At 40.3% G+C, this 15,022-nt stretch overlaps 2 protein-coding genes across 2 annotated transcripts; both read left to right on the forward strand.

Moving 5' to 3' along the window:
• Positions 1 to 259: 259 nt before the first annotated feature.
• On the forward strand, positions 260 to 6,971 carry LOC122671672 (E3 ubiquitin-protein ligase RGLG2-like). Its single transcript, XM_043869035.1, has 12 exons — positions 260 to 324; positions 355 to 827; positions 4,181 to 4,265; positions 4,342 to 4,482; positions 4,569 to 4,682; positions 4,761 to 4,858; positions 5,647 to 5,726; positions 5,807 to 5,912; positions 6,020 to 6,147; positions 6,291 to 6,474; positions 6,639 to 6,695; positions 6,778 to 6,971. Exons 2-12 carry the CDS (start codon positions 555 to 557, stop codon positions 6,856 to 6,858), a joined length of 1,347 nt encoding a protein of 448 aa, XP_043724970.1. The 5' UTR covers positions 260 to 324; positions 355 to 554; the 3' UTR covers positions 6,859 to 6,971.
• Positions 6,972 to 9,678: 2,707 nt separating this feature from the next.
• Positions 9,679 to 12,415, forward strand: LOC122671671 (aldehyde oxidase GLOX-like). The gene is made up of 2 exons (XM_043869034.1): positions 9,679 to 10,663; positions 11,634 to 12,415. Exons 1-2 carry the CDS (start codon positions 9,684 to 9,686, stop codon positions 12,412 to 12,414), a joined length of 1,761 nt encoding a protein of 586 aa, XP_043724969.1. The 5' UTR covers positions 9,679 to 9,683; the 3' UTR covers position 12,415.
• The last annotated feature ends 2,607 nt before the right edge of the window (positions 12,416 to 15,022 follow it).

Below are 15,022 nucleotides of genomic sequence, written 5' to 3' on the forward strand. Positions count from 1 at the left end.
GTTCTTTGGATATATTTTGGGTGCATTTGTTAGATTCCATTCGTAGGTCGGTAGAGAATTGGACAGAAGTGGTTAACTTATGGAAAAGATCTTCCCCGTGTCGGTTTTCCGTTCTAATTTTCGTCGCTAGCCAGCCGACTATCTTTGTCCGTGTTTTAGATTTTGAAGGGAAATTCTTCTCTTTCCTGGAACTTGATTGCTTGGGCAAAATTTTTAAATAGCGGAGGGAGGAGGGGAAGCAAGGGGCGCTGCATCTTCTGCACAGTGACTCCTTCTTTAATTGGCTTCTTAAATTTTTTGCATTGCGAGTACTTTTCTCTTTCTGTTTTCCTTTCCTGGTAATTTGAAGTGAAGATTAGTTTATACTTTTAAAACTTAGAAGTTCAAAGTTGCATGTTCCTCTTCCTGCTTTTGTTAGGTTTCTTACGGTGGCTGGTTGCTTCGTAGGTGGTGGACTTGATTGTTTCTGTTGATTTGGGGTTTTTCTTTTTTTTTGCGGGAGCGAGAAGTCGGATTTGCTGCATATCAGGGTATCCCAGTAGATTGCAGAATTTATGGGGGGTAAAAGTTCAAAGGGGACGAGTTGGAGACAGACTTCCTCATCTGGGTCTAGTTCTTGGAATAATCATGACTATCCGCAGTCGCCATATGTTCAACAGACCCCAACCTATGCTTCTCAGCCGCATTATGCGCCACAGCAGCAGTACGCACCTCAGCAGCAGTTTGCACCACCACCTGCAACGTATGGTTCCCGAGATCCGGATCCAAGAAAGAAGTTGGAAAGGAGGTATTCAAGGATAGCCGATAACTACAATTCCTTGGAACAGGTTAGGCCATATGCTGATATCATTCTTTTTTCCTGTATTGGATTTTAGTTGTTGGCTTTACTGTTTATTTGAATGTCTAAGATGGTATTGGATTATATAAAAGATACATAATTGAAAGGGAATAGTAAGAGAACCTAAGAACTCATGTACAGCTTTATGGATTCGGATACTTAAGGTTTGGTAATGCTGTAAATGGCTACATGCATTGATAACTGCATTCAACCTCTTCTTGTGGTGAGCTTGGACCTTTTATTCAGTGGGCAAGTGCTAAGAGGATCCATCTCAACCCCCTTCCTCCCCACCAAAAAAAACAAAAGAAGTGTTACAGAGGATCCATGCAGTCTGAAGCGAAATATTCTGCTGTTCCTGATCCCAAGTCTGCATCTTCTATTGTATTCTTTATCTGGCATGGTACCCTCATCCCTGTGTGATTGTCCAAATGGATTTTTGAGTTTTTGAGTCTTGATGGCTGAGGATGCATTGGGTGAGGAGCCTTTTGGTGCAAGTGTTCACCATTTCCATTCGGAAAAAGTTTTAGAATCATGCTTATACGACATGTGAGCATTTTGGTGAGTGGGAACACTGATCCTGTTAAGGGTGTCCAATCTGGCCAACTGGGCCTTGAAAGACTTTATTGTAGTCCATGGTTGGGTTCTATAGGCCTTGGGCTTGTTATTTTTGGGCTTTATTGATTTAATAATCAGCCTAATTTATAACCCTATAAAGTGGGGTAAAGTTAGTACAAAAAATTAGAAGTTAAGCTTTTGAGTTAGATTAGGATACTTAATAGATTTTGAGAGTTCTTTTTTAAGTTTATTTAGTTTAATTCAGTATAAGAAAATGATGAGGAGTCTTTTTATGAGTCAATTTAGGGATTTTAGAAGGTCTTTATATATGTAATACACCCCCATTAATTGGAGCAGATCTGACTAAAGAACATGAGTTTTTTTAGAAGAGTTTTGGAGTTGTTGAGCTTGGCTACGAGATTGGTATCCCATGCCTGATATATTCTCTTCTTTTCTTCTTCTTCTTCTCCATTGATTACAAGGTTAGTTTCTGCAGGCTTCTTGTCTTTTCATATCAGTGTTTAGTGCTGATTCTGTTCTTAGCATAAAATTATCTTTTTCTGGTTCCTTAAATTCATACTCCAACTAGAAATTTTCTGAAACTTCAAATCTAACCAGTGGATTTTAATTCTGCTTCCATACTTGAAAGTTGAAACTGCTTTCCTGTTTTCCTACTACAAGTCTGATTTCAGTTTAACCAATTTGCAAGTTTTGTTTCTAAATCTGATACCAGATTTCGGACTATTATTAGGTTTGTTATTTGGTACTGAAATCAATCTTCAATCTGGTTTGTCTAAACCTTCTATTGAACTATGGAAGTATTGATTCTCAGATTTCGGAACTCCTTCAAGTAGGAATCTTCAGATCCCAAGAGTCTAACCGTTGGATCAAGCTTGATTTCTGATATCATATTCTCCCATACAATAGATCCTTTGACCAAAATTTTGCATGAATTTTATCCCTTGATTCTCTGTTAATTTATTTTTTTTTCTGGTTTTATTCCTTACATGCGATCCTGTTGCGAGCTTAGCTCGCATTGGATTTCACTAGTTTGAGATTAGCACTGCATTAAACTCTTTCCTGCCTTGTGGAGTTCAGTTACTTGATTGCATATTCCTGTTAATAAGACATTATTTAAGGGAAGGTGGAGTTGTTGGTTCAGTTTACATCTTATAGCCTTGTCCAGATAATGTCACGTGGGAAGGCATTCCTGGGCACTGCTCAAAGATGATTTTTACTTTTATCTATTGTAAATGCCTGAGCAAATCAATTATGAATTAGTGAAAAGAAATATAGATTTTGTGTGTTTAACAGCGTTATAGAACTTGGGATCGCGGATCAGCCAATCCATGCTGCGTTAGGGTTGGGGAAGAATCTGGCCAATTCCTGATCGATTTTAGCCGATCCACATCGGAATCAGTTCAGAATCAGCTGGGACCATTCCAGATCCCGATTCTGCTCTTTAAAACCCTGGTGCTTAAGTAAAAGGAGGGCTGCTCTTGGTTTCTGGGGTATACTTAACTAAGCCTTTCCCTGCTAAATGGGGTTGGCTACATGAATCCTGTTCTGCCATTTAACCCTCTTTAAATCCATATTACTAGTTAAACCCAAGGCTTCCATTTATTTTGTCATTACTTCTCCCTAGGTAGTCTTCAGACTACCCATAGTTATAAGTTATCTTAGATTTAATCTGCCTTACCGATGCGCATAATTAATATGCATTGTTAAGTATTTGATTGTTTTATTATGTGTTTTTTTTTTTTGTTACTTTACTAAAATATTTCTTTTCTTTGATTACTTTTTTATCCCTTCCTCTCCCCCCTCCAAAAAATAAATAAATAAATAAAAGAAGAAGAAGAAGAAGAAGGAACAAAGTTCTGCCTCAGTTCTATAAGCGGCTTGCCTGGCTGTATGCCTCTTGTCTTGAGTGGTTAAGGCATTATTGCATTAATGTCTCAGTTGTACCTATAGCTGAGACTAGTGTCGATTATCCACACTTTTTGATGATTTGGTTTGGAACAACAGAACCATTTTTTTAAATACTATTAATTTATTGATGTCAATTTTGGTGGAACTACTATCTTAGTTTTTGTATGACTCTGAATGTAGTTAATTGGTGAAGCTGGATTGGTGCAGCTGAACCGATTTAGTTAGGATTAGGCTTGATGGGTATACTTAGTTTGACCATGTATCGAGAAGCAGCAAGTAATACTATCTATATTGATTGGTTTTGAACTATTGGGACTCCCTTGTTTTGGAATTTCTTTAAAATGTTGTTAGTAAGTGAAGGATTAACTTAAGTTTTTGCTGATGGAATGATAGCATTAATGTTAATTGTCTGTTCTCTCTCTCTCTCTCTCTCCCACACAGCCCCACCGACCCACCCCCACTCCCACAATGTTCCACTATGAGGATTGGCATTTTGGCACTAGATTAATTTGTGGTTTTTTGAATTTGGGAATTGTCTGTAATGATATTCCAGTCTCATGTGACTTTGTAATTCTCAAACAAATGCTAGGAAGCATCCGTCATGGCCGTCCTGATGGTCAGTCTGAGATTGGAATTATTGTCGTAAACTGATCTTACTTTCTTGTTGATTCATTAATAATCGATCTTTTTGGTTTTGTTGGCCCCATTGTGATATGCCTTTTTCTTTCCCCTGGGTGGGGTAATTTAAGGTGCAAGTTAAAATTGTCTTAGTATATCACTTTTAAATGCTGTTTGTATGACAGTCTAATTACAAACATTCTAAAACTAATTGTGATTGACAATTCATCTGCTCAACAGGTCACTGAGGCTCTTGCACATGCTGGCCTTGAGTCTTCTAATCTCATTGTTGGTATTGACTTCACTAAGAGCAACGAGTGGACAGGTTTTACTCATCTATGCACTTTATGCCTTCTTTTATGAGTAGTAGTTTGGCATGTTTGACATTGCTTTTATAATAGGTGCTAGGTCATTCAATCGGCGAAGCTTACATCACATTGGAGATACTCAAAATCCCTATGAGCAAGCAATGTCTATCATTGGAAGAACATTAACTGCTTTCGATGAGGATAATTTGATACCCTGTTTTGGATTTGGAGATGGTAGTTTCTTATGATCATGTGCTCATGGATTGTTTAGCTGACTTTATCTTGATTACAGACTAACGTTCTCTTCTATATTTTGGCAGCATCAACACATGATCAAAATGTCTTTAGTTTCTATCCTGATGAGAGACCCTGTGATGGATTTGAGGAAGCATTGGCTCGATACAGAGAAATAGTCCCCAATCTACGATTGGCAGGTTTGACTTTCTCCATTGCATTGTTTTTGTTTTGAAGTCAGCCATCTGATTCATGGTTTGCCTGTTTCCTTATGACAGGACCAACATCATTTGCTCCTATTATTGAAATGGCTATGACTATCGTCGAGCAAAGTGGTGGCCAGTACCATGTTTTATTGATAATAGCTGATGGGCAGGTACCTTTTTGTTTGGTCCAGTACCCATTTTAAGTATAGTTAAGAACTATTCTTCTGTAGAATGCTTATTTTAGCTTCAACTTTGACGATGAGTTCATGACATTGTGGTCATAAACTACCATGCCATATGTTGGTTCCGACACTACAGTGTATGGTTGTATGATGAGATACAGCATTTTACTTTTCTCCCCTTACCATGTTTCAGTTATTGGGTAATCCATTGCCTTTTAGAGAATGGTTAATTTAGTGGTTTGAATTTGCGTTTGAATTTGATTCTACCGTATGGAAACAAGTTTTATGACTATATGAAGGGAACTTGAGAGGTATCAGAATGCCAAAATAGAAAAGGTAACAAGATCACTTAAAATTTTGTAGACTAAGGTGGATTACTTCTTTCATATGTATTATGTACAATGTAGTGTATCTTTGAAGTAGCTTTTCATATCCGTGCTCAGATCAGTTCATAGCTTGTTGCAATTATTATCGGTTGGCTGTGGAAAAAGTTATCTGTTAAGAAATGGATGAAACGTCAAAATCAGAAAGCTAAAAGATAATTCCTTTCAAATAAACTGAAATTTTAGGTCTAGCTATTAATTTAGTCAATAATGACCGACTCGAACTCAATAAATAGATTATATATTTTTTAGTTTATTACGGCGAAACACCTTAGTGTTGTTCTGAGCATGCTGCTTATGTCTTGTATGCCAGGATGGGTGGGTGGATTGCCTGTCCATGATGGACTATACTTAGTCCGAGGGTTACATCTTATATAAACCATGGTTACACAGGTAACAAGAAGCGTTGATACGGAGCATGGCCGGTTAAGTCCACAGGAGCAAAAGACTGTGGAAGCAATTGTGAAAGCAAGGTAGTTACTTTGTTTCATTCATGACACCCTATTTTTCTCCATAGAACTCCACATTCTTATAAAGCTCGAATCTCCTACAGTGAGTATCCCTTGTCAATTATTTTAGTCGGAGTTGGAGATGGACCTTGGGATATGATGAGGGAATTCGATGACAATATCCCCGCTCGGGCCTTCGATAATTTCCAGGTAAGCAATAGGTAATTCTGAAACTCTTTCTGCAGTTCTTTGGTTGTCCGCATTTTTTGTATTGTCTGGTAATGCTGAATAGGAAATGGCGGTTCTATGCTGTCCAGTTTGTGAATTTTACAGATATTATGTTGAAGAATGTGCCAGTTTCCAGGAAAGAGACGGAATTTGCTCTTGCAGCCTTAATGGAAATACCTTCTCAGTATAAGGCAACAATAGAGCTCAATATTCTGGGGTAATACTGGAGTCTGCCTGTTGGATTTTTTGAAGTTCTATGTTCACCTCTTATGAATTTTCATCTCTCATTCTTTGGCATTGTAACTTGTATCTGATGCTTAGAGCTAAATATAACTGCTGTTTTCTCCCATGCTGAAGCAGTTGCAAAAGAGGGGAAGCTCCAAACAGGGTTCCTCTCCCCCCTCCTGTTTATGGTGCAGCAGCTTCATTTAGCAGCTCAAAGCCTTCTCGTTCAACTAGTTTCCAGCCAAGTGAAACAAATTATCATGGAAATGACATGACTTTCGGTACTGCTCCACCTGAAAGTGATGCTTTTGATAGCCAGGTAATCTCATGCTCATTAATTTGGATTTTGGAGAGGAAGTTTGGATGAAAATTGTGCTCTCTTCTTTTGGAACATTATTTACTGAGCCAGTTTATGGTTTTTATGTAGTTGTTTGATCTGAAACCTGTAAATAGCATTAACTTATTTTTTATGGACCTGGACAGCTCTGCCCTATCTGCCTTAGCAATCCTAAAAACATGGCTTTTGGTTGCGGGCATCAGGTAATTCATATTTGTGCTTTCTATACTTGGTGAGATTTAAGTGCATGGACCAGGGTTGAAATGTTTTAGTTGTCTTTGGCAGACCTGCTGTGAATGTGGAGAAGACCTTCAGCAATGCCCCATCTGCCGGAGTTCGATACAGACTAGAATAAAGCTCTATTGAGAGACATTGCACCGTCTGTCCCTGATTTTGTACATCACTGCAATTAGTATCAGCGATTTTTTGTAAATTCTTTTTGATTTATGGTGATGGCCTAAGCGAAGGTGTTAATTAAATTTTAGAACGGCATTTCTGATATGGTTTGTGGGGATGGCGTGGGTAGCCAGGAAATCTCATTATTCCTACTTGTATATTTATCTGGTTGGTTTGGAAATCCGCTGGTTTGAGCCCTCAAATTAGAGATGGTTACGTGGTTAAAGTGTTCGATACTATTTTTGTTGGCTTGAATTTTGAAATATTTTAGTTTGAGCAACTTGTTTCTTCAATCGTTTCATGTCATTATGGCTTAAAGCCCTGGAACTACAAAATTTCTAAATTCGACTCTTGTTGAGACTTGGGAAAAAACCAACGTTTTAAAAATTGATATCGAATCAGGTGACTCGGATTGGAAATGTTGTGGCCGAACATGATCTATATCCCAGCTGTTTTGTAGCGGTCGATTTTACTGGATCGTTGGGGTTTCAGATCTAAAGGGTCAATTCTAGAGTTTTTGGGGCAGTTTTTAACTGATTTTGATTCTAATCGGATTGCAATTTTTTATTAGAGTTTAAAATCCTTGAACTTTGGGGCATGGGGATCTAATGAGAAACGCACCCATATCGATCACAGCATATCCTAGTCAGGTAAAGGCCAAATGCTTTCTGTGCTGGAGGTGTAGACTGTTTCCAGACACATGGGGTGGATGAAATGACCTTTTTGCCCCCTTAAATGGCATGTCCATGTGTCCGGGCAGCTGGATGCAGGCTAGCTTGCGGTATAGAGAACGTTAGCCCTATGGTAAATTACTCGATTAGTAATCTAGTATGCTAATTTGACAGTCGGAGACTCACAGAAGATGTCGGTGACATCCATGCTCCCACACTACAATCGCATGGGATGCAAAAAACCTGTTGTTGTTCTCTCTTAGTCATACCCGAAATTTCCCCCCACTTGCATTGATTTTTTGGAGGGATCTTTGACTTTCGGGGTAATTTTACCCATCTAACTGATTCAGATTAAGAGGGCAATACAGCTGATCTAAGGTGATATGCCGATTTTTATTATTATTTTTTTTTACCCCGAACATTCTTTGGACCCGGAACAGCCCCTACGCTTTTATTCCAATAATCAAATAGAAAAGGAGTACAAAAGGGGGGGGACATTCCCGCCTTACCCCATACCCAAATTGCCTTGAGGCTCCTTCATTCACTCTCAAACGCTCTTATTAAAGCTCACACCCACCCTTACAAGATTGAAAAACTTAAAAACTTATTACAGGAAGACCTATGGCATCCTCATGAGCAATTTGCCGGAGCTCTTGTGGCAAATGTGATTCCCCAAAAAAAGCGGAATTCTTTTTCTGTTCACAAGCTAAATTCGCCAAATAGTCTGCTGCCCTGTTCCCTTCTATGTAGGTGAATTCTATCTTTGGGTTGAGAGATCTTACCAAATCTAGCACCTCCTAAAACCAATACCAACCCTTCCAATTCCTATGTGGTCCCTTCTCTATGCACTTCACTGTTGTCATCGAGTCCGAATTAACATGAAACTCCTTGAATCCTAGGCTTTCACAAAGCCTAAGCCCGTCTCTCAAAGGCTCTCAGTTCAGCTAAGGAGTTAGTGCAAACACCGTAGAATTTAGCGAAGCCCGCCACCACTTGACCATCCCTGCTTCTAATTACACCTTCACCCCCTCCTATCCCCGGATTGCCTGTACACGCCCCATCTACATTTAGCTTTTTTGACGAGGATGGATTCTGCCAGTACACCGGATTGGGTGCCTTAAGAGAACCAGGGCGGTGTGAAATACCAAAGTATTGTAGGGTGATATGCCGATTTAACTGAGAAAAACCCCTTATAGACTAGACACATAATCTTCTCTATCCAGATCTTCTACGGTGCGTTGCCCATAGTGGCCTGAGCAGCGCACAAACAGGGTATGGCGCAATGACCGCCTTACCTTTGCCCGAGCACCTTGCCCAAGCAAAGATAAGACAGTCATTGTACCTCACCTTATTTGTGCGCCACTCAGACTACTACGGGGTGCACGCCATAAAAGATCACGAGCAAAGCACATTGTAGAATATAGTGGTTTGCTTCAGTATCTGGCTTTTTTGCTCACGTCTTTCATTCATGTTCAATACATTGAAGTCAAACATAGAAATTTCATATCATAAACTAAGAGACCTTTACCGACGACAAGAGAATGCATGGGCATACATGGGTGAGTGTTTTACTGAACTTGAATATGAATTTTGAAATGAGATTTATCCACAAGCTCAACAAATTATCCATTGGTTAGTTGGCTTTTAAGCCAACTATCCACATAGCAAAAGATGGTGGATCATCCCGATGAGCCAGCCTCATGCATCGGGATGATCCGCGTGAACCTGAGGTGCACTCCTGAATCTGAGGCAGACACAGATGGAATCCAGGAGTGAGACACACCTATGTTGGATTCCATTTGTGCGGCTCAAGCCGTACGAGAATGGTTCACCTACGAGAACCTGAGCTGCACTCGATGAATCTCTCCAGTTCTCCTCACTTTCCTCATTCCTCACCTCACCAAGAATGGATCATCATGAAACTCAAAGTACATCCAAAGCTCCCCTCCCAGTTCCAAACGCATGAACGCTAACAACTAGGTATCCACCTAACACAACCCTAAATGCAATTAATATAAAAGATTGCATCTCAGCTCCCTCTTTCTTCATCCCCATCTCCCAGTCTGTTCACACATGGTCGATCTCATAGTGTCATACGCGAGAAGCTTCTCAGAAGAAGCAAAGATGGAAATCACGAATAGATTCTTCTTTCCTCTTACCTTCAAAATCAAGTTCAAAGCCCTCCTTATACTATTACTACTACAACTCGTTGGAAGTGTGAGCGCCATTAGAAAAAGAAATTCCACCATAGGAAGAAGGGAAGGGACTTGGAAGCTTCTCTCAAGGAACACAGGAGTGGTAGCCATGCACATGGCCTTGACACGTCACAACACAGTCATCATATTTGACCAAACCCAAGCCGGCCGATCCAATTACCTCCTCCGCCGGCGACGTTGCCTCTCCATCAGATCTTCCAACCCTAAAGCCCTCCTCCGTGACTCCTCCTGCTGGGCTCACTCCGTTGAGTACGATATCTCCCGTAATTCTTTTCAACCTCTACAGCTCGAAACCGACACTTGGTGCTCCTCCGGTGCTTTCTTGAGCAATGGAACACTTCTCCAAACCGGCGGCCACGGTAATGGTTACCGGAGAATCCGACACTTCAAGTCTTGCTCCGGCGGCGGCAGCCACAGAAGAAGAAGAAGAAGCAGCTGCGGGTGGAGACGGTCTAAGGTTTTGTTGAGGGATAACAGATGGTTTGCTTCAAATCAGATACTACCACATAAGGATCAAACCATTGTGGTTGGAGGCAAAGGGGTCTTCACCTACGAATTCGTACCCAAATCCAAATCATCTCACGAGCATAGATCTTTCGTTCTTCCTTTCCTACACTCGACTAACGATGAACACGAAGGAGGGAACAATTTGTATCCTTTCCTTCATCTATCGTCAGATGGGAATCTTTTCATCTTCGCCAATAGAGATTCCATTCTCTTGAACTACAGGAGGAACAAAGTAATGAAGACCTTCCCTAGGATGCCCGGTGCTGGGTCCAGGAATTACCCCAGCTCAGGTTCTTCTGTTCTTCTTCCTCTCGACCACAAGGACAGATTCTCTAAGCTGGAAGTCATGGTATGTGGTGGTGCAGCCTCAGGAGCTTACAGGTATGACTATTAAACGGTTTGATTTGATCTTCTACGGCGCCTGCCTGTAGCGGCCTGTGCGGACCAGACAGAGCACCACGCGTAATGTCCACCTTACCCCTGTCTGATAGCCTTGCCAGAGCAGGGGTAAGGCGGACATTGCGCACGGTGCTTCCGCTACGAGCAGGGCGCCGTAGAAGATATGTATACTTGATTCAGTTTGATACAAGTTTTTTAGATAAAATTGGAATCGAACCGTTTAATAAATAGTTTCATATGTTTAAATTGAAATCGATATCGACTATAAACGATTTTCGTTTAAACGGTTTTTAAAATTTTTTTATCCAAATGGCTATTTTTCATGGTGTCTTTCAATTTTTCTTGAAATGGATGTATGAATTGAATTGTTATGTCTATTTACCCAAAAAAAATTGTTTAATGTATTTTGGGTAAGAGATCTCTACTTGATCGCTTGGTCTCTATCTGGGTCAATGGATGAGCACATTTGGGTATCTACCCAGGGGGCATAGACATCACCTCATGGTGCCCTGTGAGAGAGTGTAGGAAATACCACAAAGTAGAAATCTTTTTCATATGTTTTTTTTTAGGTAAACAATTGTTATATATTTTTTGGGAAAGAGAACGCTACATCGGCGTGCAGAGTACTAGACACAAAGGTGTGCAAAATGATCACTATATCCTCAGGAAATTTTGCTTTTTATATGGGTGTTGCAGTCATTTTGTGCGCCCTTTGTGTCTAGGCGCAAGGGCAACATCTCTCATTTCCTTATTTAAATAATTGCTTATTCACACCATTATTAATTATTTAATTAGCATTAAAGGTTTTTAAAATCGTTTAATACATATTTTGATTTTGATTTCTAAAATGGAGACTGTTTAGTAAAACGGTTTAAATTGAATGAACCGTTTGAATGGTTCGATTCGATTTTGATGAACAGTTTTGATTTGATTTTAACACCATTACTTACAGGGCTGCCCTAGAAGGACGATATGTGGAGGCATTGAGGTCTTGTGGAAGAATGGTAATCACAGGGAACAAACACAAGTGGGTGATGGAAGAAATGCCGGGCCCACGTCTAATGAGTGATATGCTGATTCTCCCTACCGGCCACATCTTAATCATCAACGGTGCGAGACATGGCTGTGCAGGAAGACACAATGGTACAAGGCCAGCATTGGAGCCTTACCTCTACAATCCCAAAAAAAAATTAGGAAGAAGGTTCAGGGTTCTCCCGTTCACAAGGATACCTAGAATGTATCACTCGTCGGCCGTTCTTCTCCCCGACGGGAGAATCTTAGTCGCCGGAGGAAATCCTGACGAGAGATACACCTTTAGAAACGTAGCTTTCCCAACCGAATTAAGGTTGCAGGCTTTCGTACCTCACTACATGGATCATTCCTTCCACCATATAAGGCCGAGAAACGTAACGGTAAGTTACACTCACGGCGGAGACGGTGCAAGATACGGGGAAGAATTTAGGGTACGGTTCAGGCTCCATAAGAAAACGGAACGGGATTTGAAGTTTAGTGTTTATGCACCACCGTTCACGACTCATGCGTTCTCAATGAATCAGAGAATGTTGAGGCTGTGGTGTAAGAGAGTGGAGAAAGAGAAAGATGGTTGGGTTAGTGCGGTTGTAGAGGCTCCACCTTCGCCCAACGTTGCACCTTCTGGTTATTATCTTCTCACAGTCGTTAATGACGGAATCCCAAGTATATCAGAGTGGGTCAAGTTTATACAGTCCGAATAGGCTCTTTCTTATTAGGGTCTGGTCTTATCTTTATTTACTAGTTCTACTCTGGTTGGTCGTTTGGGATACATACCTCTTTAAAGTTTTTAATTAGTGGGTAAGATAATATACCATTTTAGAGTTTTGACTTTTTTTTCTTTTTGTTTCAATCAAATGTCCCCACATAGAAATTGATTTCAAATGATGACTTGTGTGTTTCAGTTCGTAGTTTTGTCTCGTAACACCAGTGATGACCAATAGAAAAAACGAAAACCTAAACCAAAGAATGGAAATAATCATATAATACATACAAGGATTATATGTTTCAACAAAATTATCTAAATCTAAGATGAGATGAGTTCTATTTCACTATTAATGAAGAATAGGGTTATAATCGCTCTTTCTCACACCTCTCTCAAATCGATTCCAGAGAAAGAATCATCGTTATAAATATCCCTTTGGCACTACAGCCTTCAGAATCAACTCACTAATGGGACTCCCACTAATGCAAGCGATGGAATACAAGAAAATGTTGCAACCCCAAAAGACCCACATGAAACATGCATGTGCACCTTGGATGTAGGTGACACATGTCTTTAATGGGCATTAGGGATTCCGTACAGATCATGGTTTGAGGTATAGATCTACGATCGGTCGTATCAAGTGATCCCTATCAGTATCAGCATAGACTGATCCGGGTACCTAGCTGACCTCACATTGGTAGAAGAGTACAAATCAGCGGGAAATCTATGAAAAAAACTTGATTTTTAAGCAAGATGAGGGGCAAAACTGTCTAATACGATCGATCCATATCGTTATGGGCGTTTGATTAAATCAATCTAATATGAGATAGGTTAAATGACTTGATCTAACACGTACCATTAGCTCTTAAACATCCCACGATCACTGCCGTTGAACCTACTCTCTTAATGTCTACTATCTATACAACTGTAGTAAAAGTGAAGCAATAAGTTCGATCGTGTAATGTTGATTGCAATTCTTGTACAGTCGTGGGTCTATAAGTTCTTCTGTCTGGAAATCATTAAATGTGACCAACTACCACCAATACCAACTCGTTACAGCACCTCCACTAATTGCATTTAATACCTCCCTCTCTAACAGTTTCTGCAACTTATCTTTTTCTCATCCTTTCCCTTTCGATTTCCAAAAATAGAGAAAAGAAAGAGGAGATCAGAACCCGTGAGGAGAAACAAAGCAAACCCATCTCTCCATTCTTCAATTCTTCAAAAGTTCATGTTGGTGTACCTACTCGTTTCCCAAGACAGCACCCATCATGTCAATCATTGAAATGGCTTCAACTACCAAGCTTTCTTATATGAGGTTGAGAAATGAAGATGGGCCGGCAGTTGATGATGAACATGAAAATGAAGAGGAAGAAGAAAAAGTACAGGAGGGGAGATTGATTTGGAGGGTGAGGAGATGGTCCAGGATTAGAAAGGAGAGTGGTAAGAAGAGGAGGAAGGTTCGAATTCCAGGCTTGAGGAGGTTGTTGAGGAGAAAAGATAAAGTGATCTCTGCTGCTAGGGTTTCATGGAGTAAAGTTTTCAGGAGATTGATGGAGAGTCGATCCTATATGGGTGATCTGTTTGCTGGGAATTATTTGTTCATGCAGGTCACACCATCTCCTTTAAGGTGTGCCAACAAGTCTTATATGGGTCTTGGGTCTTGGCCTTCATAACATAACTTCAAAAAGCTCTCTTGGGAAGATTTCTAATTAAAAGTTGAGACTTCTATCTCTTTGGTTTTTACTAATTTCTTTTTCTGCACTTCTTTCATGTGGTTTATGTTTTTGATAATCTGTAATTTTTTGAAGGTTGTTATAATATGAACTAGATCATATGCTTTCTTCATGTGGTTTATTTGTTTTACTAGACCCATAAATTTTCTTTTGGTAACAGAAAAATCGGATAAAAGTGAGGAATATAGTTCAAATAGACACTCAGGCTCTGTATGACAACGTTTCTGTGTTTTTTGAGTTTTTCTGGGTCCTAAAATGTTGTATGGTAATACTAAAAAAAAAATAAAAAAAATCGTTTCTGTAACTAAGAAAAAATACAAACATGTCTGGGTAGATGAGTGTTTTCAAAGAAGGATGGTGGTGGCATCAACAAATTAGCAAAGGTGTTTTTGGCGTCAAGGACTATGTGATGGAGCGGATTGGGAATGAGATTAAGGAGCCAAAAGGATTCTGTCTAGCACCCTGCCGGACTTGGTGAGGCGTGAAAAGACTGTCTCACCCTTGCTCGGGCAGGGGTGAGACGATCATTTCACGCCTCACTGTGTTCGACAGGGTGCTGGACAGAATCCTTTTGGCCCCTGGACTCGGCTCCTGTCCAGCACCCAGCCCGGGCTGGGTGCTGGACAGGAGCCGAGTCCATTAAAGAGAGACCCAAGAACCTCAGTAGCTTATCTTGGTAACCAAGCCAAGACTAGAAAGATACCTAAAAACAAGGAACCAACGAAGAAAGACATAAACACTTGGTTCCAGACACAATGAAGAAAGTTAACCCAAAAGACTTATAGCAGCCCTACTCCAACGACCAAAATTGTCCCTAGAAGGAGCCTGACTCCAATGCAGCAATCATTTTGTGAAGCACCAATTCGTTTG

Source organism: Telopea speciosissima, chromosome 8, assembly GCF_018873765.1.
Source record: "Telopea speciosissima isolate NSW1024214 ecotype Mountain lineage chromosome 8, Tspe_v1, whole genome shotgun sequence".
NCBI lineage: Eukaryota > Viridiplantae > Streptophyta > Magnoliopsida > Proteales > Proteaceae > Telopea > Telopea speciosissima.

What these genes read in the sequence shown, in the direction of transcription:
- LOC122671672 (XM_043869035.1), top strand. Translation starts at nt 555, where the DNA reads ATGGGGGGTAAAAGTTCAAAGGGGACGAGTTGGAGACAGACTTCCTCA. An exon ending in ACTACAATTCCTTGGAACAG is followed by an intron (nt 828 to 4,180) that starts GTTAGGCCATAT and finishes TCTGCTCAACAG; the next exon opens with GTCACTGAGGCTCTTGCACA. An exon ending in GTGATGCTTTTGATAGCCAG is followed by an intron (nt 6,475 to 6,638) that starts GTAATCTCATGC and finishes GGACCTGGACAG; the next exon opens with CTCTGCCCTATCTGCCTTAG.
- LOC122671671 (XM_043869034.1), top strand. Translation starts at nt 9,684, where the DNA reads ATGGAAATCACGAATAGATTCTTCTTTCCTCTTACCTTCAAAATCAAG. An exon ending in GCAGCCTCAGGAGCTTACAG is followed by an intron (nt 10,664 to 11,633) that starts GTATGACTATTA and finishes CATTACTTACAG; the next exon opens with GGCTGCCCTAGAAGGACGAT.